The sequence below is a fragment of the Euwallacea similis genome, chromosome 8 (genome assembly GCF_039881205.1).
Source record: "Euwallacea similis isolate ESF13 chromosome 8, ESF131.1, whole genome shotgun sequence".
Classification (NCBI taxonomy): Eukaryota; Metazoa; Arthropoda; class Insecta; order Coleoptera; family Curculionidae; genus Euwallacea; species Euwallacea similis.
In genome coordinates this window covers 1,164,610-1,185,837 of record NC_089616.1, presented here as the reverse complement: position 1 = coordinate 1,185,837, position 21,228 = coordinate 1,164,610, and the positions used below count along the sequence as shown (strand labels likewise).

General features: G+C 36.2%; 3 protein-coding genes across 5 annotated transcripts; 2 read left to right on the top strand and 1 right to left on the bottom strand.

Moving 5' to 3' along the window:
* Positions 1–51: 51 nt before the first annotated feature.
* LOC136410485 (uncharacterized) lies at positions 52–2,339 on the bottom strand. The gene is made up of 5 exons (XM_066392666.1): positions 2,190–2,339; positions 1,064–1,898; positions 640–1,010; positions 237–502; positions 52–176 (listed from the first exon to the last, which is right to left on the bottom strand). Exons 1-5 carry the CDS (start codon positions 2,279–2,281, stop codon positions 115–117), a joined length of 1,626 nt encoding a protein of 541 aa, XP_066248763.1. The 5' UTR covers positions 2,282–2,339; the 3' UTR covers positions 52–114.
* A 333-nt stretch (positions 2,340–2,672) lies between these two features.
* On the top strand, positions 2,673–4,924 carry pasha (partner of drosha). The gene is made up of 2 exons (XM_066392587.1): positions 2,673–3,946; positions 4,281–4,924. The coding sequence occupies exons 1-2, from the start codon at positions 2,758–2,760 to the stop codon at positions 4,832–4,834; spliced, it is 1,743 nt and encodes a 580-aa protein (XP_066248684.1). The 5' UTR covers positions 2,673–2,757; the 3' UTR covers positions 4,835–4,924.
* Positions 4,925–6,938: 2,014 nt separating this feature from the next.
* ocm (over compensating males) lies at positions 6,939–20,682 on the top strand. 3 transcript variants are annotated; one of them, XM_066392765.1, is made up of 9 exons: positions 6,939–7,242; positions 9,707–13,903; positions 13,955–15,625; positions 17,333–17,476; positions 18,050–18,170; positions 18,226–18,435; positions 18,766–19,026; positions 19,177–19,278; positions 20,191–20,682. In XM_066392765.1, the coding sequence occupies exons 2-9, from the start codon at positions 9,714–9,716 to the stop codon at positions 20,311–20,313; spliced, it is 6,822 nt and encodes a 2,273-aa protein (XP_066248862.1). In that variant the 5' UTR covers positions 6,939–7,242; positions 9,707–9,713; the 3' UTR covers positions 20,314–20,682. The 3 variants fall into 3 exon arrangements, with proteins under 3 accessions (XP_066248862.1, XP_066248860.1, XP_066248861.1); XM_066392763.1 differs by having other exon boundaries at positions 6,940–7,242; positions 9,707–15,625; XM_066392764.1 differs by lacking the exon at positions 6,939–7,242 and adding an exon at positions 8,140–8,238 and having other exon boundaries at positions 9,707–15,625.
* Positions 20,683–21,228: the final 546 nt, after the last annotated feature.

The following is a 21,228-nucleotide window of genomic DNA, read 5'->3' as shown; positions in this document are numbered from 1 at the left end:
TAATTAGAAATTTACACAATTGCCTATCCGAAAGGTTAAATGTTAACAAAGCAGTTGGAACTACGAATATTCAAATACGAATTCTTCGGTAGGAGAGAGATCGTCGTAAACAAATCATCGTACAGTTGGTTCATGCCATCTAGAGTTCTCAAGTAGATCTCGAGCAGCATTTTGCTCTCCCTAAAGAAGGAAAAATTGTCGTTAAGGCGCGAGTCGCCGCTGTCAGCGGTGTATACTTGCTTTTACTTTAGTTTTGGACAATTCTTCGGTGTCGAGCCGAGATCCTTCACCGTCATCCGATTGATCTTTCCAGAATTGCGTCACTTCTCGTAAGAAAGCAGATCCGCCGTTAGGACCACAATGCAAACGCTCCATAAAAAAAGCTTCCTCATGCAATTCGCGGCAGTATGGGGGTTCGCGGGCCATTCGATGGTATAAACGACGGGCGTCTTCAATTTTTGCTCCGGACAACGCCCATGAGAAGTATCGCACTTTTACTAATCTGTAAAAGCTCGTTAATTTCAAGTTGGAATTGACGTGAATGGAATATAGGATTTTGTTTTGATATATACAATTTTTCAACTAGATAAATAAGCAATTTAACCAGCTTAAGTATGAATTATTAAAAAAATAACTCACGAGACAACTGCAGGGAATTTCACACAAAGTCCCGCCTCAAAAAACTCTTTCATAGCTTTTTCGTCCGGACTTGAAGCGAGCACGCCACTAAGAAAAATAGCCCACACCTTTACGGCTTTGTCTTCTAGCCTATCAGTAGCCACATGCAGTTTCTCATAAGCCTCATTTACCCGATCGAGCATCAATAGAAACTTGATATATAGTCCCCACACCAGCTCGGAATCTATATAGTCATATAGGCCTTCCTCCACCCTTTTCAAGGCTACAGATGGATCGTCAGTAGAATATTCAACCCAATCTATGAAGTGATCAATGCATAACTTCACATTTGCTTTGCGAGCTTCTTCCATGATGAACAATAGTAAGGATTTCTGGAGTTATCTATATTAAATTAGTCCTAAAACTAGTTATTACAGAAACTTACCAATTGCGGATTTTCTCCCTTGTCCTTAATCAACTTGGAAATAAAATTAATGTAACTATTTGTAATTTCAGGTTGTCTGTTATCAGGCGTACACTCTATGCCTTTTTTGAATAAGTAAACAATTTTTTCTATCTCAGTCGCGTTCGGAGCATAATTCCGATTCAAAGGTCTGGTTGCTGCAAAAAAGTAACTTTCTCCCTCATTGTTATAAGCCTCCAGCAACCTACTCAATCCATACTCAATCACCCCATTAACATCATGTGTGTCACTCAACTGTTGGTCAATCAGAGTAATAGTCTGTTCGAGAAATGCTCGAGGCACCTTTGTCTTCACAATGAAGTCTATATATAAAGCAAGTCTGCGCTGCACATTCTCATCTCCACTCTTCAATTCAATTTCCAAGAGATCAAGGTATATTTCTAGATTTTCAGGATGGGTACACTGACCCAGATAGAGAATCTTCTTGGCTTCAATTTCATCCTTAATGTGTAAATACCAAGAAGCGGCCAATCTAAATACTCTGGGGTCACCAATAAATCTTCCAATCATTTCTTTAACATAAACAGTGGTTGAGTTGTTCAGTTCAGGGAATAACTTGAGAAAGTTGTAGTATCTGACATGAAAAGGATAGTCAGTGGGATAGTGTCTGAGGCCTCTTTTATACATATGTACCACTCGGCTTATGAAGAACCACTCGCACACTTTTCTGCCCTTGCGTTTTTTTATCATGCTGATAATGCTGCTTGCGAAGGCGATACTTGATTTATAATCATTCAGGGTTTGATGGTCACTGGCCAGAGCTATTTCTAGTTGTTGGTCTCTTTTTAGTATGTTTCTGAAAAATAATGTGTTGTTATATTATCGAAATTTCGGTAATGTATTTTTATTTTTTGCTAAAATTAACATAACAAACGATTTCTCTTGTAACTTCTTCACAGAATGGCGAAGGAAATGTATGCATCCGCTTATAATACCGTTTGTAGAAATTGTTATACTGAATATTCTTTAAAGCAATATATTTTATTTGTCATAAATGTGAAGTCAAACAGAAGGCAAAAGTCATCCCCGTGTCCATGACCTTTTTTCGCGTATATAAATGTTAGTAACCAGCCTGAAAGATTCTCACATCGTTTCCTCGTCGGAGAAAGTTCCATCAATCTTCAATTTCATAATTTCTTTAGCACAACGTTTCACACTAAATTGAAGGTTCTCATCCATATTCACAGAACTCTTTTAAGTATTATGTCGAGTTGAAGAACTCACGCGATTAATACAAATAAATTGGTAAATTCCTATTTATTCTTTGTACAGAGAGATCATTTAAATTTTACATCTAGTCAGTTGTAAAGTTTGTTGTAGGAAAGAACATATGTCGATAAAGATAAATAAAGTAACATAACCTCACTCGGCTCTTTTATCAAAATTTAATTTTAACGTCAATTTGCGACATATGATCAAGCTTTGACCTACTTTTTATCTTCTATTTCTCTTGCGTAAAATTCCACAGCTGGCTAGACATGAAATTTAAATGATCTCGTAGTAGTTGGTTCACTTGTTTTTGTTAATGTGATTTGTTTTGTTAGGTTAAGTGACCTCAACTCAAAATGTAAACTGCTCAATTTTCATATTGATTTTAATTTCTATGAGAGTATTAAATTCGCTGATTTTTCTTTAAAAAAAGGCAGATAATTGTTATGGAAGTAGACCAACTTGTTAACAACCGCAACACAGAGACCCTGGTCTCAAGGTCGGCCACCATAAATATGGACATGAAATTTGAAATTACTGATAGACAAATTTCCTCTTCGGAAGTACTGGAAAATTATAATGTTGAAGAGGGCACAAGCGCCAGATGTCCTTTTAAGAAACCCACAGAAGAGGCTACCAAATTCCATATTTTAGATGAAACGGAGGAGAAGTATGAATCAGACGGATCAGTTGATTATGATTCTGATATCCCTGATGAGGAGGTGGAGAAAATGCTTGAAGAAGCCTTAGAAAGAAAAAAGAGGAAAGCTGAGGAGGCTGGTTTAGATACAGAAAACCTAGAAGTTCCCTTTGAGGAAAAGTCTAAAGTTGTTGTAGTTGAAAAAGGCAAAAACCATTTTGATGTGTTGCCAGAAGAGTGGATTCAGGTCACCCATAACAGCGGTATGCCGATTTATTTACACAAATCAACACGAGTTTGTACTTTGTCCAGGCCATATTTTTTGGGTTCTGGTTCAGCAAGAAAACATCTTGTGCCCGTAAGTGCTATTCCATGTCTAAGTTATCGCCGAGCCTTAGAACATGAGAGGTTACAAAATAGTCAACCGATAGAAGAAAGAAGTGATCTGACAGCTGATATGCCCAATGCAAAAATTGAAACTGTCCAAGAAAATATTGAGACACAAAACCTCACTTCAGAAGACTTGAGAAAGTACTGTGATAATTTGTTTCAATTCCAATCAATCAATGTTCTAAGATTTAAATCATGGTCAGAAAGAAGAAAGTTCACCAAAAGGAGAAAGCAAGAAAATCAACTGCAGAGACCAACGTTGCCTGATGGAACCAAACTGATCACTTTCCCTATTAAATCTGAAAATAATGAAAAATCCATTCCAAATAACAGGAAAGAGTGGATTATGAACCCTAATGGAAAGTCATATGTGTGCATATTACATGAATATGTACAACACGCCTTGAAAAAACAGCCCACTTATGTTTTCACCGAGTTGGAGAATGCTGCCACTCCTTATGCAGCTACAGTCATGATTAAAGATATGAAATATGGTGTTGGATATGGGACTAGTAAAAAACAGGCCAAATCGGAGGCTGCTAAAGCCACTTTAGAAATTTTAATTCCTGAAATGAAGTATAAAATTACAGCTGATTCTCAATCAGGTAAGGAAAAAACTTCAATTTTAAATATTTTAAGATTTGAGTGTCATTGTCATAGTTTTGCTTTTAGACTTAACAGTAGTAAGGTGTATTATGTTAGAAAATCAGAAACTTGAATCTTCATTTTCATGAGATCAAAGATGTTTTCTTTTGCTAATATTGTTTGAATTTATTTTAAATCATTATTTTGTTTAAATAAATCTATATGTTTTATACAAGAATGTTCATACTTAAATGTTTCTTTCTGCTTTTCTTGTTTAATTAACTTATACTGGTTTTTACAGTTCAAGTTTTAGACTCTAGTTATTAATTTTTATGTCTTCTTTATATCTCTCAGGTTGCACTAAAAAAGACAAAGACCAAGATTTATCCTTTTTTGACGAGATAAGAGTCGAGGATCCAAGAGTGGCCGAATTTTGTGCAAAAACCACCGAACCGGCTCCTTATGACATCCTATTAACTTGCCTCCAAAGGAATTTCGGTTTAGACGATTTAAAAATTCGTTATCAAGGAAACACTTCGAAACATCAAGGCAATGAATTCACGATGACTGTGGGCAAATACACGACAACGGTTGCCTGCAAAAACAAGAGGGATGGAAAGCAACGAGCTTCACAAGCAATTCTTCAGATGTTACATCCAAGTATTACGTCTTGGGGTTCGTTGCTTAGATTGTATGGAAATCGTTCAGTGAAGAGCTTTAAGGAGAAAAAGTTAGAGGAGCAGGAAATCACTTGCTTGCAGAGTAAAGCTGCCCAAAACCAGCCTAATTATGCCATTTTGAATAAGCTTAAAGTGGAGCTGGGAAAATTAAATGAAAAGAGGAAGTCTGTTAAGCCTATAGGTTTACTTGATACTGTAGAGAACCATGTGGAAGGTGTGACAGAGTAGAATTGTGATTGTAAGTGTTGTGAATAGATGAGTAAAGATACTAACAGGTATTAGTACTTATAAGTAATATAGACATAATATATTAATAAAATATAAGTATTTAATAAAGGAACAATGTTGTTTCGCTTCAATCGAGGGTCAAAAGTCCTTGTTCACTTGACCTTATCCTCTCCAACAAATGCCCGTTCAGAAAGATATTTTAACTTTGTCGTTTCTGTGGAAATGATCCTAATACCGAAGTTAGCACGAATTTGAAAAACATTGGAAATACGATTGTTTATTTCAAATTAGGTATATTGATGAGTGGTTTGTATTGAGGAGATGTTCCTATTTGAGCGAAACTGTTAGAATTATAGAACAGTTTTATTCAAATATTGGTTTAATAAGTTCTGTTTTTTCCATGTGGATCGTCATTCAATGTAACGAAACCGGTCAAATCGTCCTATCTAATGTTTCTATTTTATGATTTGTTAAATATAGGTAAGCTTTGATTAGGCTAAATTGTGCCCATAAAAGAGCAGAGCAACTCTGCTAAGTTGCTAACCGTTCATGTTAGAGTTCGTCTGTTTATTGATACGGTGAAGAAGCCTGGAGTAAAATCATCGAATTTCGATTTCAGGGGCGTGTACACAGTTTTGCCAGGCGTACGCCAATGCATCCACCACTTAATAAAATAAATAGATGAAGAACAATGAGCGGACTCGAACCTCGAAACGGCTAAGCAATTTGACTCACTATTTACATTGCATAAGCGATTTTATTATGATATTTAGTACCATGTTGAATAGACGCAGATAGTTTTAGCCGACCATATTGCCGCATTGGTGCGGATATTCGAATCCGCCATCTCTCAACCATACTCAGAACCATATGCGAAAGGGAAGCGGTAAATGTGCCTAACCTAGAAATTTTCATTTTTTCAGCAATTTTCACATGTGAATTCACTTCCTGCTGTTCGAGACTAAGAGAATTTGATTCTAGTAAATTCGATATACATACATTAATGAAAAACTTTCACGCGTCCTCATAAAAATAAAATTCCAGTGCACATTTAAAGCAATTTGAGTCTGTCCAAGTTACTAAACATCATAATAAAATAAGGACAGTCGAAAATCAGCCATTTATTGCCGTATTGGTGCGTTCTGCGAATGTCCGAAATCGCCATCTGTCAGTTTTCACCGGAGCATTTTCCTTTTATGAAATATCTGAACCAAAGGAAATCAATTGATTTCCATTGAAAATAGCGATGTCGGGGATGTAACATGGTTTGAATTTCTCAAGGTCAGCGCAAGCAGTTTTCTCCAATTTCCGGTTCTACTTTTCGATGTTAGAAAAACAATTCTTGCGTTTATTTTGACTTGCGCCCCCCTTTGGTATTTGGACAACTGGCATTCTTCTTTTGCCCCTGGAGATCTGGGGTCTCGCTTCAAGTCTGAATGGCCGGGATTTTGGCCCTGGACTTGTTTCACAAAACTCTGGCGTACTTTATACCAAACAGCTAAAAAAACTTAGCGAAATCAAAATTACATGTCATGGTAGAAGAATTAGGATCAGCGAAATTCCTTTTGAATCTGTTATGCCCCCATTAACACGTCATCACTTGGAAACTTAGACCACTGTCAAGATTGTAAAATATCTGTCAACCGCAATAAAAAACCATATGTGAAACAAAAACATTCGGTGATGTAATGTTTACATTTTATACCTCATACCATGATACATCTTTGTTTCGATAATGATTATGATTATTTTATCAAACTGCAGTGAGAAATATCTTGCCCCTATTGTTTAACGTTCCAAGACTAAGAAATGTCCAAAAATCACTTCCAGTGAGGTCCAAGCATAATCGGTATATAAACACCCAGTGGCCATATTGGATTCATAGCGTGAGCTTATGGATTCGAAATACTCCATTGATTATTGATTTAACACATGCGTAAATTAATTAAGCTTTTCAATCAACTGCAAAGGACCAATGGAGATAGTTTTTCCGAATTATATTCATAATAACTAGTAATCTTTTCGTTAATGCAATGATGCCCCTAAAATCTCTACAGCCCAACATACACCAAGCACCTTGTGCTTGTTTAATTTCCCCAGTTTTACCGAACCGAGAACATAAGAATAGTTGCATCAAACACAAATTTTAAAACTAAGTAACGTTGGGTATATATAACATGTAAATGTTATATGTCTATAAATCAGTACTCCAGCCCTAAAATCACGTGTGATATTGCACCTACGCCAGCGACGGCCGCGCGCCATATTGTTTTACTGGCCAAAACAAGAAATATGGCCGACTGCCGATGAATTTGTGCGTATATCAGCATTAAAAACTCGTGTTATTTCATTATTAACTTTGTTAACTTAGTGTAAATAATTCGTATCAAGTGGAAGTGTTGATGGTGGTAAGTAATTGAATGTTAGAATTAGCACCTGTATTATTTCGTTTCTAATGCCCAGAATTGGTTGTATGGTTTTTCTCTTTGGTAAATCTAGCGATGTGCGGAGTTTTAACTTTCCGGTTTAGCATACTAAACGTGCATTGAATAGTTGTCAAACGTTTCGTTTTTTGGTGTGGGCTTCATCATCAGGTTTATAACCTTAGTTTGGGTGTTATGGGATATTAGGCTAGTGTTTACCAACACTTTTAAGTATAAAATAAAAATTGCGTCCATTTAATTGTGTTTTTAGTTGCCTTTCGTTAATGCTCCTGCATTTAAGTTTTCATTTTTTTTGCAATTTCGTCGCAATAGGTAAGCACCTAGGCATCTATACTTAAATCGGTTTTGTTAATCTTTTAAATGCTAGAAATTTATGTAATATGTTATTATATTATTTCTTCGTCCGCCATATTGTCACTAATGTGAGCATTTTTCAAAATGGTGGCCTCTTGGTTAAATTCTGGTTTTTACCTGGCTTACTCTTATTTTAAACTTAATTAATTTTAAAGTAAGTTTTACATTGAAAAATATTAACTTATTTTACGTAATTTTAAGGTTTTTGTGCCTGCACATTGCATGAATAAGCCTTTGTCCTGAAAAACAGGAATTGGTTAGGTAACAATTTGACCTGTGTATTAAATCTTTTATATTTATAAAGTAGGTGTGGTTGTAGGTCTTTTTTAAATTTTTTTTGAAGGGCAAGTTAATCAAGGGTAGATAGGAGTTAGATCCATAGTGCTATTTCTCAATTTTCCAGAAGTAGTTATCGATTAACCTCAAATTGTCAAATACCTCTTTAAACATAGGATTGCATTGTTTCATCAGTTTATTTCTATTTCTTTCTAAACATATATTTCCCATTCCCAACATCCTGATAAAAGTACTGTTCTCGAAGATAACTGTACCTTGGTCAGGACACAGAGCCTTCGCAGTGTTAGAGTCAGAGTTCTGCTTTTATTTGTGTGTTAAAAATGTCAGGTTATATCATGTAGCCCTCATGAAATATCAACCTTAACATTATATGTACCAGCAACCTTGTATGGGTATACCCAAACCTTTCCTGATACTGAAAAAACTCAGCAACTATCACCAGCAAACCTCACATCTTGTTGGCATTAGAAACTTGACATTTTTCATTATCTCATTCAATGCATGTGTTAAATGGAGGAGTGGATGTATTAGGGTAAGTATATGGGTTATAGAGTTAGATATAGAAGACAAATTGTATTTGTAAGGCTAGGCATAAGTGACAATAATGTGATGACCTAATATTTTTCTAGTACTTCATGAGAAGTATTAGCTTATTTATTTCTCTTGAATAACCAATTTTACAAATTGCAAAATATACTTATTAAACCAAGGCGTTTGACAATTGGTTAACTATGGTTCAACTGAATCAAAACTGATACTTGAACCATGCTATAAGAAAAGCACTGCTGTCTCCTTGGTAAGGTTTTTTGTAATCAGGTACCATAAGCAGGGGTGCCATTTAAGGTTACAAGTTAGCTGGGGTGAGATTAAAAGGGGTTGAATTTTCTAAAAGCATAATTTTTTCCCCCTTAAGTTCAACATTATTTAAATGATATGCATTTTTACAGGATAATTATGTACATTTCTAGATTTCTGTGGTTGCAGATAATTCAAAAACGAGGGGAAATATGATAACAACGCAAAGGTTTAAAAGTTTTGTAAATTAAGCAGGGGATTACAATGTTGACAAGTAATGGTTATCGGCACATACCACGCAAAAAGTTTGGTATGGGAAAAGGCGGCAGGACCCCAGAAGAATGATCTCCCTATAGATTTAGGCAAACAATTGAGAAGCTTGGTACTTTATGTAGACTCCAATGCGTTGCTACTTGAATTGCAACTTATTGGACCCTCCATAAAGTGGTGCAAATATCAAATTATGTGCGTAACTATGAAACAATACACGCGATTTCTTGACTAATATGACCTAGATTCTATATTGAAAATGACCTGATGACCGGACTATGTATATTTTCATAACAGTTTATAGGCTGTAATCGCGCAAATTGTAAAGATTAATAATATTTCTGAAACTTAAACAACTATGACATGAAATCTTGAAAAAATCTGAAAGAAACTACTTTTCGAAGTAGAATACATGATTAAAATTCTGTTAGAAAAAATGGACCACCCTGTATATTCCAAAAATGGCCAGCATCGTAAAAAAGTAAAATTTTGGGCGCTATTAACTCAAAAGGTATATCGAGAATATGAATAAGAGATGTGTCATAGAGCTAGAAAGAAGATTAGAATCACCAGTAGGATTTAAACATTTTATGAATTTATGTTTGATTGTTTCTGGTGTATTAAACCATTCTCGTTTGTTATATAACTACCCTTTATTCTCAAATAATTCATATTTTTCTGGTATAAAGTTCCATTTTTACCTGTCTTCCAGATTCAGAATGGACACAGAAACCATAGATTTGACCGACCCGTTTAAGGAAATGCTAAGGTATCAGCGTTTATCTGGGGAAAGGCTCAGTAAACGCATCTCAGACCTAGCTTGTAAACGTAAGAGTGATGGTAGTAATTCAACAGAAAATATCCGTATGGAGGACTTGTTAGATAGGTCTTGCGAGATAACCTCAACCTCTCGAGCGATGCCCACATTTTCAGTGGACGAAACTATTATACTTTCAGATGATGAGGAACCGGAACCCCCAGAAGATTCTTGTAAAGCTAACACTGAAGATCTTTCAGAAATACAAGTGATTGAATTTACTGATGAGAGTAGTGATGGTCAAAATGATGATGATATTTTTGAAGAAGTTTCCATTACTAGGATTCCCTACAGCCAAACTTGTCTAGAACAAGCTGCGAATAATACAGCATTAGCGGAGCAAAGGCCCGTAAAGTCGATATCAGAGAATGTATCAAAGAAATCCGAGAGTGAAGAAGGAACTAAAAAATCTCCAGAAAAATTATCCAACGATGTTTTGCACCTTCAACCTAACATTAAAAATCCCTCTGGAACGTTAGCACATTTAGGATTCTCCATAGCAAATGCTAAGAAAGTGGCAGTTTTACAGAGAATTGCGCTGAATAATATTACCACAACGAAGAAAGTAGCTTTAGTAAAATCACATTTGAAAGAATCAAAGCAAATTCCTGTGCAAGTTCAGAGCAACAACGATGCAGCAGAGAAAGAATCTGTTAACTCCAGCGTAACAGATTTACCCTTAGAAACCAATTTTGATGAAATATTACTTCCATCCGAAGTTAACACGTCAAATTTATTGCATTACGTCCCACCAATTGAGAGAGACTCAAAGAAATTAGATCCAGTTACAAAAAGCGAGAATAGCTTCAGTAAAACGTGGATGAGATCGGATCCACTAGAAATATTAGTTACGCAGTCTTCTCCAAACGGATTAACTTGTCCAAACTTAAAAGTGAAGAATATTTCTTCTCTTATTGAAAATTCGTCATTGCATGACACAAATCTATTAGATACCTTAAAACCTACCGATAATTGCAGTAAAGATTTAATTTCTTCTGAATCAGTATCAGAACTAATGCCTTGCCCAAAGCCATCATATTTAAAAGTTAAGAAGTATAGTTCCCTTATGGAAGTCAAGTCAAATTCTGCCTTAATATCCAGTTTCGATGACGATTTACTTCTAGAATCTTTACCTTCTTCAGAAGTTACCTCTGGCTTATCACATCTTAATCAGACAAGTTCTGTTGAATTAGATTTATCTCTTGAAACTAAAGACAAACCTAGTGAAAGTTTCATTGTGTCCGAACCCTTACCTGTTAATGAATGCGTTTCGCAGTCATCTAACCCAAAAGTGTCATACTTAACAGTTCGAAAGCAAAGTTTTCTTCTTGAGGACAAGTTGAATTCAACATTGGACGCATCAGTAAAGAATATTTCTGAAAATTTTGACAATACTGAAGCGTCTAGTGGCATTGGGGAAACTTTTAGATTGTCTGAAAAGTCAAATGATTCTAAAGCAGAACAGAAGGTAAAGCATGAAGAAAATGCAGAGGAAATCAAGTATTGTGATGATTCAAAAAATGATGATTATGGTGCTCCAAAAAGTCAAGAAGAGGGAAATATCATTGCAAGTGAACCTTCTGAAGAGAATCCTGTACATCTTGAACCACCAAAGTCTATGGAAATTTTAGAAGTTTCGTTGACAGAACCTCAAGTGAAATTGAAACCCTTATCAGCAGATGATGAAACAGAATTATTAGGATATGCCAGTTCGAACAAACTCCAAGAACCTGAAGAAGTTGCGAAAATCTCTGAACCGGAACCAAGTTCTATCAATTTAGAGGAAATTAGGAAGGATTTGAGGCGACAATTGACGTTTTTGAGAACGAAGAAGAAAACCAGTATTTTGTTAGACTTAAAGCAAACCCTAATCAATGACAGGCTTCCTAGTAAAGAAAATACCTGTTTGTCTTCAGACCAAATCCATCCAGTTCCAAGTAAAAGGCCTTTTAAACCAGTGATTGAGGTGCAATGTGCAGAAACCTTTAATACTGATTCATCCCGGAGTGAGGGAGATGTGCAAAGCTCGAGTTCAATACCAACTTTGGAAGTTCCAAAAGAAACTGAAAGAATTCAATCCCAAGTAGAAGCACAAGATAGTGAAGATATACCCAATGTATTTAATGAAATAAGGAAGATTATAAGAAAACAAAAATCTTTACCTATACGTCTGGAACGTTCAATCATTTCAGAAGTAGTGCCTGCAAAACCAAATTACAATGAAGGTTCAAATGATAGTCCAGATTTTGCTCTGGAAATTTCATCTTTTCGCCAGGTGTGCAAAATTGAAACACCCAGTTGTAAAGAAGAAGCAAAAACTACTGAGTGTGTTAGTTCTCCCTTTGTAAGCAACTCATTGGATGAATTTTTAACGGATTCTCAACTACATGTCAGTTACGTAATTCCAAAAAGTGGGGCCGAAGAGGGGCTACGGACGAGCTATCCTGTCGACCCGCTTCATTCGATTGATTCGGATGTAAAGATGGAAAATGCGGAGAAATCAAAAAAGAAATCTACGTATAAACCTAAAACTTTAGCCGAGAAGAGGAAAATATTGGAGAAGAAAAAGAAGCTAGAGGAAAAGAAATTGAGTAAGTTAAGGGAATTAGAGAAGCTTCAATCAAGGAGTTATGTTTTGTTTAAGAACAAGAAAGTTTTTGTCCGCAGTAACTCAAGGGGGAGGTGTATTTCGTCAGTAGGGTCAACTTCATATTGTCGCGAGAAATTGAATTGTAGTTCGAGCTCAAAACCATCATTGTTGAAGGAATATTACAAAAGCAACATCAGCTATCTAAAGTACAAGCCAGGACCATTAAGCAAAAAACATTTGTTACAATCTGACTACACGCAGTGGACTTCAGAGCTAAAAACTTTGCCGACCCCTGTCCTGGAAATACGCCCAAAATTAGGAAAATCAATCCATCCTATTTTGTTACCTCACATACTTAGGCAATGGGATGGAGAGGTATCTAAAGAGCAACTGGAATTTGCTCTTGCGGCAGTTGTGGAGGCAAAACCTTCGCCTCTTGAACAGATTTTCCACTTCGATTTAACATATCAGAGAGGTCTGGAAAAATTATTGACTAGAAAGAAAAAGGGATATGCGCCAATATCACCTGTACCCGCCACAAAGGGCTCTACTGCCGACATAGATGATAAAGATATTTCGAGTATAATCAATGACTTGATAACATATGTTGAGGTCAAAGAATTAGCACAAACTCTGATTAAAGAACCGGAGGTTATTACATCGCCAGAAGAGGAATTTGTCCAGCTTGAGGCTCCCTTACAACCTAGCAAGAAGGAACCCCCGAAGAAGAAGTCACGAACTAGTAGAGAACTTTTAAGGCTGAACTGCAAGGTTGTTAATGTAGATGTCAAACTAGATAATATAAAAACTAAGTGTTCCAAACCCCACTGTAGATTAGGATGCCTGTGCGAATCTTTGAAGTGTTCTGCAATAATTGGGGTTCATTGCCGAAAGGCCGCTTGTTTATTTGGTTGTAAATGCCCAAAGGAGCGTAATAGCATAATTAGTATTTCCCACGACACCACTTATGGCGATTCCAATACGAATTTTCTTTCTATGGACACGGTGTCCAGAATCGAGGATCACGCCAAGAAGAACTTGGCCAAAGTCGAAAAAGAGTTTACGCAGACTATTATTTACGCCAATGACAATGCCATAGTTGTGGGATCGAGTTCTAAACCTAGACGAGTCACTAAAACACCCAAGAAATATACCGATTTCTTTGAAGATGATCTTTATTTATCGGAAACGGTGCAAACCAAAAGCCCTAGCAAACTTATCAAACCTTGCACCATTGCACTGGAAAGGTGCGATTTCTCCGAAATTATACCATACTGCTTAGTGCACTTTCTATACAATTGCCACTGCAAGGGGTATAGTTCATTTCCCAGCACTGCACCTAAACCAACAAGCAAACAGCAGTCTTCAAATGCACTAGGAATGGAAAGAAGCAAAGCTATTAGTGAATCTAGCATAAAAACCATTGAAAAGAAGCGATTGGATTCTTTCAGTGATGATCAGGACAGTGACATTTATCCTGCTGCGAAAAAACGCAAGAAGTGGCAAATTCTTAGAAAGGTTAATTACATTCCGTATCAGCAACTACGTTTTAGCTCTAATCAGTCTCTGCCTACAAAGGAGGAGGGTACTTGTAGCCGAACCAGATGCATAGACTCAAAATACTTCAAAATGAAAAAATATTCAGATAGAACTTGTATGGATTGGTGTCACAATGTTAAAGATAGTGAAATTTTGAAGGTGAGGACCTGTCCTGAAGATAAATTAAATGACTGCCTCAGAATGAAGAGAGAAATCGATACGCAACTAAGAGAAATGACAGAAAAGCGGAAAGCACATCCCCGGAAACAGCGGTTAGAAATAAGACGAGATGACCTATTTATTGATATACAGGACAAAGGGTCAGTTAGGGAGTCTAAACGTAATACAGCAGCTCAGTCGATCGTGCCAATATTTCCTGGGGAAATTATTATACACGACTTTTCGTTGGTTAGTAAATTGTGCAATAACTCCAAAATGGGGGAGAGGTATGCTAGAATCTTACCGTGGTCTGCTCTCATAAAGGGATTCTCAACAGGATCAATAAACGTTTATTGCATTTGTACTATACCATTTAGGTTGGTACTGAATGTCGGCCCTAAACTGAAAGGTAGAAAAGCTTTGGACGTCCAAACTACAGGACACCAGATTTTAGAGCTCCCCGTGGTGGGAAACTCCCCTGCGTTGGTGAAGCAATCGGAAAACGTGCGGGACATAATCCGATGGCTGCTTTCAGGAGTTCTCTCCCCTAAATACATGTCCACCTCTCTCTCCTTTTTACTCGTAGAGACCGTTCCAGGAGAATTTGAAATTAGAGGTCTGTGTACTCAAGTAGTTAAGAATGCCCAGAGCCCTGAACCTCCGAAGGAAGCCGCCTCTATCGCAAGCAAAAAGACAAAAGATAAAATCGTCGTAGGCCAAGAATCGGTTGTTAAAACTGAAGCCACTGTCAAGAATGAGGTCGAAGATAATTCGAATGATGTGATTGAAATTAAACATAAAAATGTAAAAAACGCCATTGCCACCTTGTTTGCCACCAAAAAAAAGTTTCCCATGAGGGAGTTAATTGAAGACGGCAAGGACGACGACTTGGAAGACAATTTGTATATGTGGGTGGGATTGCCGGATGTGTACAAAATGGCCAAATGGCGGGTGATATTTTTGAAGAACGACTTCGTCTATTTGATCTTCAAAACCATACAATACTCCATTCGATACACTGACTTGGTTAAACTAACGGAAATGGCACGTGACGCCCAGCAAACCTTGGTAGTAAGAAACGAGGAAATACAACGCAACCACGGCCATTGCTTGTTCGGTATCTATGTAAGTCAAAAATACTCTGATCGGATATTCGTGGGACCCTACTTCATCAATTACGATTCGAACGATATCGATACGTTGAAATCCATCAGCGGCATGTTGGTGAGTTCCGAATCTTTGGTGAGAATAACGAGTAGGAAGAAACACGTGTGCGGTAATTGGATGTTCGAAAGGAATTATGCGCACCTCCCGAAAGCATTCTCGACGGAACCTTCTCCCGTTACGAAAAATGTGGAAACTTCAAAAGTTGCAAAAGCTGAACAAGTAGTGGAGATGCCTTCCACACAGAAGCAGGATGATTTTGTGCCGCCATCTGCATCAAGCGACTGCCAATTAATACATTATAATGGGTTTACTGTTAATGTTAAAACCTGCAAACCTAGAAAACCGTCGGAGTTTAACAGGTTAGTTCAGGTTAGGTAGTGTAGTTATACGGGGCGTCTCTAAAAGGTCTTTACAACGCTCTACCATAGGTAGCTGAGATCAAAATAAAACGATTGAACCACATTTGCCTTAGTCCAAAAGTCGATAATAACCGAGCTACAGGGTGGCACACAGCAATAGGGGTTAATTTTATTCGTCGCATTAATTTTTGTGTGCGTGTAAATGGTGGGCATTTTGAACAGTTACTTAAGTAATTTTTTAATGTTATTTTTAATATTAAAAAATAAAAATTTAGAAAATTACATTCCTTTCCATTTACTTTACAAGCGTTTCTCTCGAAAATGATTGCAGTGAGCGACTTGATTAAGGTCTGACTTTTTTAAGCAAAAATACCGCGCAAATATGTTTCTTCATCCAAAACTGGTTTACCGTTAAAAACAAAAAAGTTTGAAGGACCTAAACAAGTACCTAATGCGTATACGTGGGGCCCTCTGCGATTTACCGAAATTTTGTTTGTAGATATGAATTCCTCATCCCGAAAAACCCCCTTGTAGAAAATTTCATGAGTTTTCCTTTTGCCATTTAATAATTATGGCTAAAAATTGAATTTTACATTTCAACTTTGCCACCCTGTAGCTCGGTTATTATCAACTTTTGGACTAAGGCAAATGTGGTTAAATCGTTTTATTTTGATCTCAACTATCTACGGTAGAGCGTTGTAAAGACCTTTTAGAGACACCCTGTATATGGTAGGCGATGATCGAAACTCGATAATCGAAAATATTGTGTTTTGGAAAAAGCATTGAATTTCCTTCACCGGAAATAGGAATTCAAAAAAACATTCAAATGCCAATTCGGAATATCCGCTAAGGGCTATATCACAAGTGTCAAGCAAAGTGTTAGATTTTTTTGTAAACTGGTGGCATGGCTCTTAGCAGGGGTGTGTTCGGTGTACTCAGTTAACAGCAACGGTAAACAGTCTACTAATTAAAAAAATATATATATTACAATTTACCTTATATAGGTTGTCCCAGAAATAAGTGCCATAATTGGAATCAATTATAGAACTCGTAAAAAGTAACATATTTTCAAGTACATTTTTTGTGTAAAAGTTCCTGTTCAATTTATGAAAAGATTTGTCACAATTCCGCTACCCGTCTACGGCATCTAAAATTGTTTATGCTATTTCGGATCCTTCCGCATAGGTACCTACCGAGTTTTTTGCCTGCTTCCTGAAGTGCGTGTCTTTTTTTCGATTGAATCCATCAAATTGTTAAACGCCTACAGCTAAATAAGAGGAGTGTATTAGTTATCAGGGTGTTACGTTATTTACTATTAAAATAATCAAAATTTTCGGTTTTTGTAAAACGCGGCATTTTACAGCAAAATTTCTCAGTACTTTCAAACGTTATCATAATAACAGGAACAACATGTATCAATCGCGAACAATACAAGCCTTATTGTGCATCCAGCTTGAATCACTATTAGTAAAAAACGTTCCGACAATAAAACATCCACAAAATAGTGTATTCTTCGATTTTTTGAATCCATAGGCGACTCCATAGGGTGGTTTTAATAGATAAAAATGCCGGAAGTAACTGTGAGTTTTAAAAAAAACTTCATTGACAAAAGTTGTTGCTTGTAACGAGTTTTGTTACTTGTTCAAATTATGGTACTTATTTCTGAGACAACCTGTATACATAAGGCATCCTTGAATTCATTTTTAGATACATTATAACGAATATTCCTCACTTTGGGTATTTGGGAGCCTTCCAACCAGATAATTCAACAATTTTGGAAGTGTCGTGGCCGTTTGAGAAGAAAGTTCTACAATTTGAAAATGCCGATCATGCGAGGGATTTTCTACAAGAGTAAGTTCGGGTATTCCAAATTCGATTCTCAGCATGGGGATCTTGAAAATCGTTAGAGATACGGGGTCGGTTAAATGGAGGCGAATTAGCATTTTATGAGAGCATTATTTTAGGTTTTTAACATATAAAAAATTAGGATTATTTTCTGAAACATTCGAAAAAGTAAAAATGTGCCGTTTTTTACTGGCTTACATTACATATAAATTTAAAATAGCATTCTTGAGGTCCCAATTTTGGTGGCCGACATCGGAAATTAATACGATTGGTGAAAAATCAGCCGCTAGGAATTAACCTAATCCAGATCATCGTTTTCGAAAAGTTCTTCTGTGACTATTCTGACAGATCACTAAACATCGAAACACTTTCAAAGAATTATTAAATATTTGTCAAATTAAATTAAAATGGGCACCCAAAACTAGTTTGAACTAGTTTTGTGTCACGTCACGAACTCAAAAACTAATTGATAATGCATGTATGATATGAATTTCCATTTTTTTGCCACGCTTGATTATCACTTTTCAAAAGTTTTTCTAAATAAAAAGTAAATAAAATAAAGTTATTGTTCTCTTTCAGGAGATTTAATCAGTTACTACAACCGGTTCCAGAGACGTTCAAGATTCAAGTAATCGTTTTAGTGCAGTTGGATTTAAACGAATATCAGCCGATCAATTCCGATTATTTAAACGGACATTGCGTAAGTGACCGCTTGCCTTAAATTTCCAGTATTTAATTATTTACATTGTCTACAGATTTGCGGCTACTTTGGAGCGTATAATTTCAAAAATTTATCCGAGGAGTTTTGTATAACTAATCTAAATATGTCAAGACAAGATATCACTTTCTTGTTCGCCAAGAGAGCGCACGATTTCATACGTAAGAAACTACAAGAACTTGCAGAAATCAATGGGATTAATCCTTCAAATTCCGAGGAATATAATGTTTTGAATATATTGGAGAAGGTAAGATTTTATTATCGCTTTTTAAGATGGAATTTTGTTTTTATAGCTCTTACAGTTGCTAAGAACATTGAGCTTTAATTATCTCAAATTCATGATTGATGGCAAATAATCATCTAGGTCGTAGGTGTAAAATATTCATTTTCTGGGCAAAGTACCACAGTTTAAATTTGTAATCGTTAGCCTTTACACGCAAGAGTAGGTACAATAAATAAGAGATAATAAAAGTTAATTGCAAATTTCCATTTTGTAAATTTACTATTTCATATTCATTGTATCTACTTCTGTAATGTATTTAAATTTAGGTAGTATGTATTTTTTGCTCAAAAATAGGCAAAAGCGGAAATAAAACACCAGGAACAATTACGTATACAAATGATCGCCGACATCCAACTTCTCGAAGCCGCAGTTGTCTCGAAAGTCAAGAGAATATTTGGTGGAATCAAAAAACTGCCTTCGAAGCATCGCAGCATCGAGTCTCGAATTTTGAGCGAAACCTTGCAGTTCAGGCCCAAAAGACTAATGCTGAACGAAGTTATCGACATAAGTGACGATGATGGTCCACCTGTCCTTGAATCCGCAGTTGACAATAAGGTATTAGCCTTTCACACGTTAAATTGGCCTTGGTAGTGTTGAAATGCTGATAATTTTAAATCTCCGACAAGTGCAAATTTGACATCTTTATCCTCTATTCCCCAATTTGATATCTGGACCTCAAATATGCTACGTATTTTCTTAATTTAGGTTGAGAACGAGGCACCTTCGAGTCTGGATTGTCCAAAATTGTGTCCGCAGGAAGAACTTAAACCGAAGGAGCCTACGACTACGATCTGTCGGTCGCCAAAAGTGAGTGATAATCATCTGATTTGAATAGTCATCATTTGATTTTAATTGTAAAAGAACACTGTAGGCGTTGGAATGATTTGTCAGAGACGTTTCAAACGTTAAGTGACATAATCATCAGGCGTTGTTTTAAAGTTGGAATATTTTTATGGTAATTATTTTTGCCCTGTTTTCAGATAAATTAATTCGCCTTTATCAAACGAGTATTAAAGTCACTTCTCGTCAAGTGTAAAGTTTTTTTACATGAATTCCTCAAGTAATATGGTCATCAGCCTTCAAACTGACCATGAGATTTAGATATTCATTGTGTGTTCTTCAGTAAAAGACGTTTCCCTTACGTGTTTTTTTCTATTTAGCACAGCGAAAGATGTTGCATTTAGTGGCACTCTTCGTCATTTCACATTGTTAGAATGATGATGTAATAGTTAAGGTATGGAATTGAATCCGTACCTATCAAATACCAATTTAATTGGAGATTTTAAAGGTCATTACAACAACATTAAAATTTAACTTAACTCAAACATAAACTATGGTCTTGATATATTTACAGTCTAAAAGATTTCAAATCAATTAATTTAGATCCGTAATAGTCGTGCTTTGCCTTTACTCCCTGTTCATTAGATTTACATACGTTCTACCTGCAAATAGAACAGACGTTACTTAAGATACACCTGGAAAGTAAAAAATCAACATATACGAGAAAATCACCGCTCTGGCCATGCGGAAATGTCCTTACGTTAACGTCGATATACTTATTTCAACTATTTATTCATGTGGCGAAATGATGCGTCTGCAAATTAAAATAAGATGGCTAACTTTTTCATATCATTCCATTATTAGCAGTGGATTGCAGCCAATCCATTTAAATTCCCTGTCAGAACTCACACATTTTATACTAACAAATACGTTTTTTAGGTTGCCAAAATAGCACCTTTTTCCTCTAAACCTATCGATACTACGTCGGAACAACTAGAAAGCCAAAGTGATAAATTAGAAGAGGGCTCGCAGTTATGCTCTAATGAGTCTAAAGTAACGTAGTAGTTATGTTTTGTGATCTTAAGTTTAATTATGAAAGTTCGAAACTAGAAAATTTCAGCCTAATTTCGCAAAAACTGAAGCAGTTCTGAAATAAAAACTTTTTGAAAAGTCTGTAAATTTAACACCCTGTTTTTGTTTAAATGGTGAATCATCTTGTTTTAACTAAGGACTGGTCTCTCAGAATATTTGCGCGCCTTCCTGGGCACCGTGTACCTTTTTTTAGTTGAAAGACTGGGAGTATTAATTAACGATGTTTTTGTTGTGTATGTTCTTAGTTTTTATTATGTTAGATATATGTGTAGTACCCCTGTATTCTCCGTAAGTGTTAAATTAAACCAAATTTAGGCATAAGGTCAGCTTGCGGACCTATGGGGTGAAACGAATGGAATCTTTCGTATTACTTTTTTTTAATGTATATAAAACTATTTATAAGTCTGTGTTATGAGAAGACGGATAATAAACTTTATTAAGTAAAGTAATAGTTTTTATAAGCCTTATTCAGGCTTAAACAGGTATCACTAGTTCCAATGGAAACATAGGGGTTGTGCAAGTGGGAGAAGGATCGCATAAGGTTTAATGTGCTTCCGACAAAGACCAAGGAAGTGAATTGCGAGGCTGGCAATTGAGTGACGTGGGTGAAGTCTGTCTGGCCGATGTCTTTCTTCGATATTTAGATTAGTAGTGATTTTGCTGCCTTTGCGGCGATAAAATTTTTAAAAATATAGTAAGAAGCAGCAATATAAATAAACGAAAAGAAAACAATTAATCCATCACTAAAACTTTTATTAGTAGAAGTCATGAAACGGTGACAAATCTGGTAACAGCGGACTGACTCCGCTCATGTCGGTCGCTAGCCTCTCAACTTACTTCGTTAGTCTTGCCCCTTAGTTAGTTCCTGTCTGTACTTAAACTGGT

Excerpts from the sequence above, each read along its gene's own strand:
- LOC136410485 (XM_066392666.1), bottom strand. The coding sequence starts at position 2,281 with ATGGATGAGAACCTTCAATTTAGTGTGAAACGTTGTGCTAAAGAAATT. Across the intron at positions 1,011-1,063 it reads AGGGAGAAAATCCGCAATTG|AAATCCTTACTATTGTTCAT; the intron begins GTAAGTTTCTGT and ends AGATAACTCCAG. Across the intron at positions 177-236 it reads CAAAACTAAAGTAAAAGCAA|AGCAAAATGCTGCTCGAGAT; the intron begins GTATACACCGCT and ends TTCTTTAGGGAG.
- pasha (XM_066392587.1), top strand. The coding sequence starts at position 2,758 with ATGGAAGTAGACCAACTTGTTAACAACCGCAACACAGAGACCCTGGTC. Across the intron at positions 3,947-4,280 it reads TACAGCTGATTCTCAATCAG|GTTGCACTAAAAAAGACAAA; the intron begins GTAAGGAAAAAA and ends TATATCTCTCAG.
- ocm (XM_066392763.1), top strand. The coding sequence starts at position 9,714 with ATGGACACAGAAACCATAGATTTGACCGACCCGTTTAAGGAAATGCTA. Across the intron at positions 18,436-18,765 it reads TTTTGAATATATTGGAGAAG|GCAAAAGCGGAAATAAAACA; the intron begins GTAAGATTTTAT and ends GCTCAAAAATAG. Across the intron at positions 19,279-20,190 it reads CGATCTGTCGGTCGCCAAAA|GTTGCCAAAATAGCACCTTT; the intron begins GTGAGTGATAAT and ends TACGTTTTTTAG.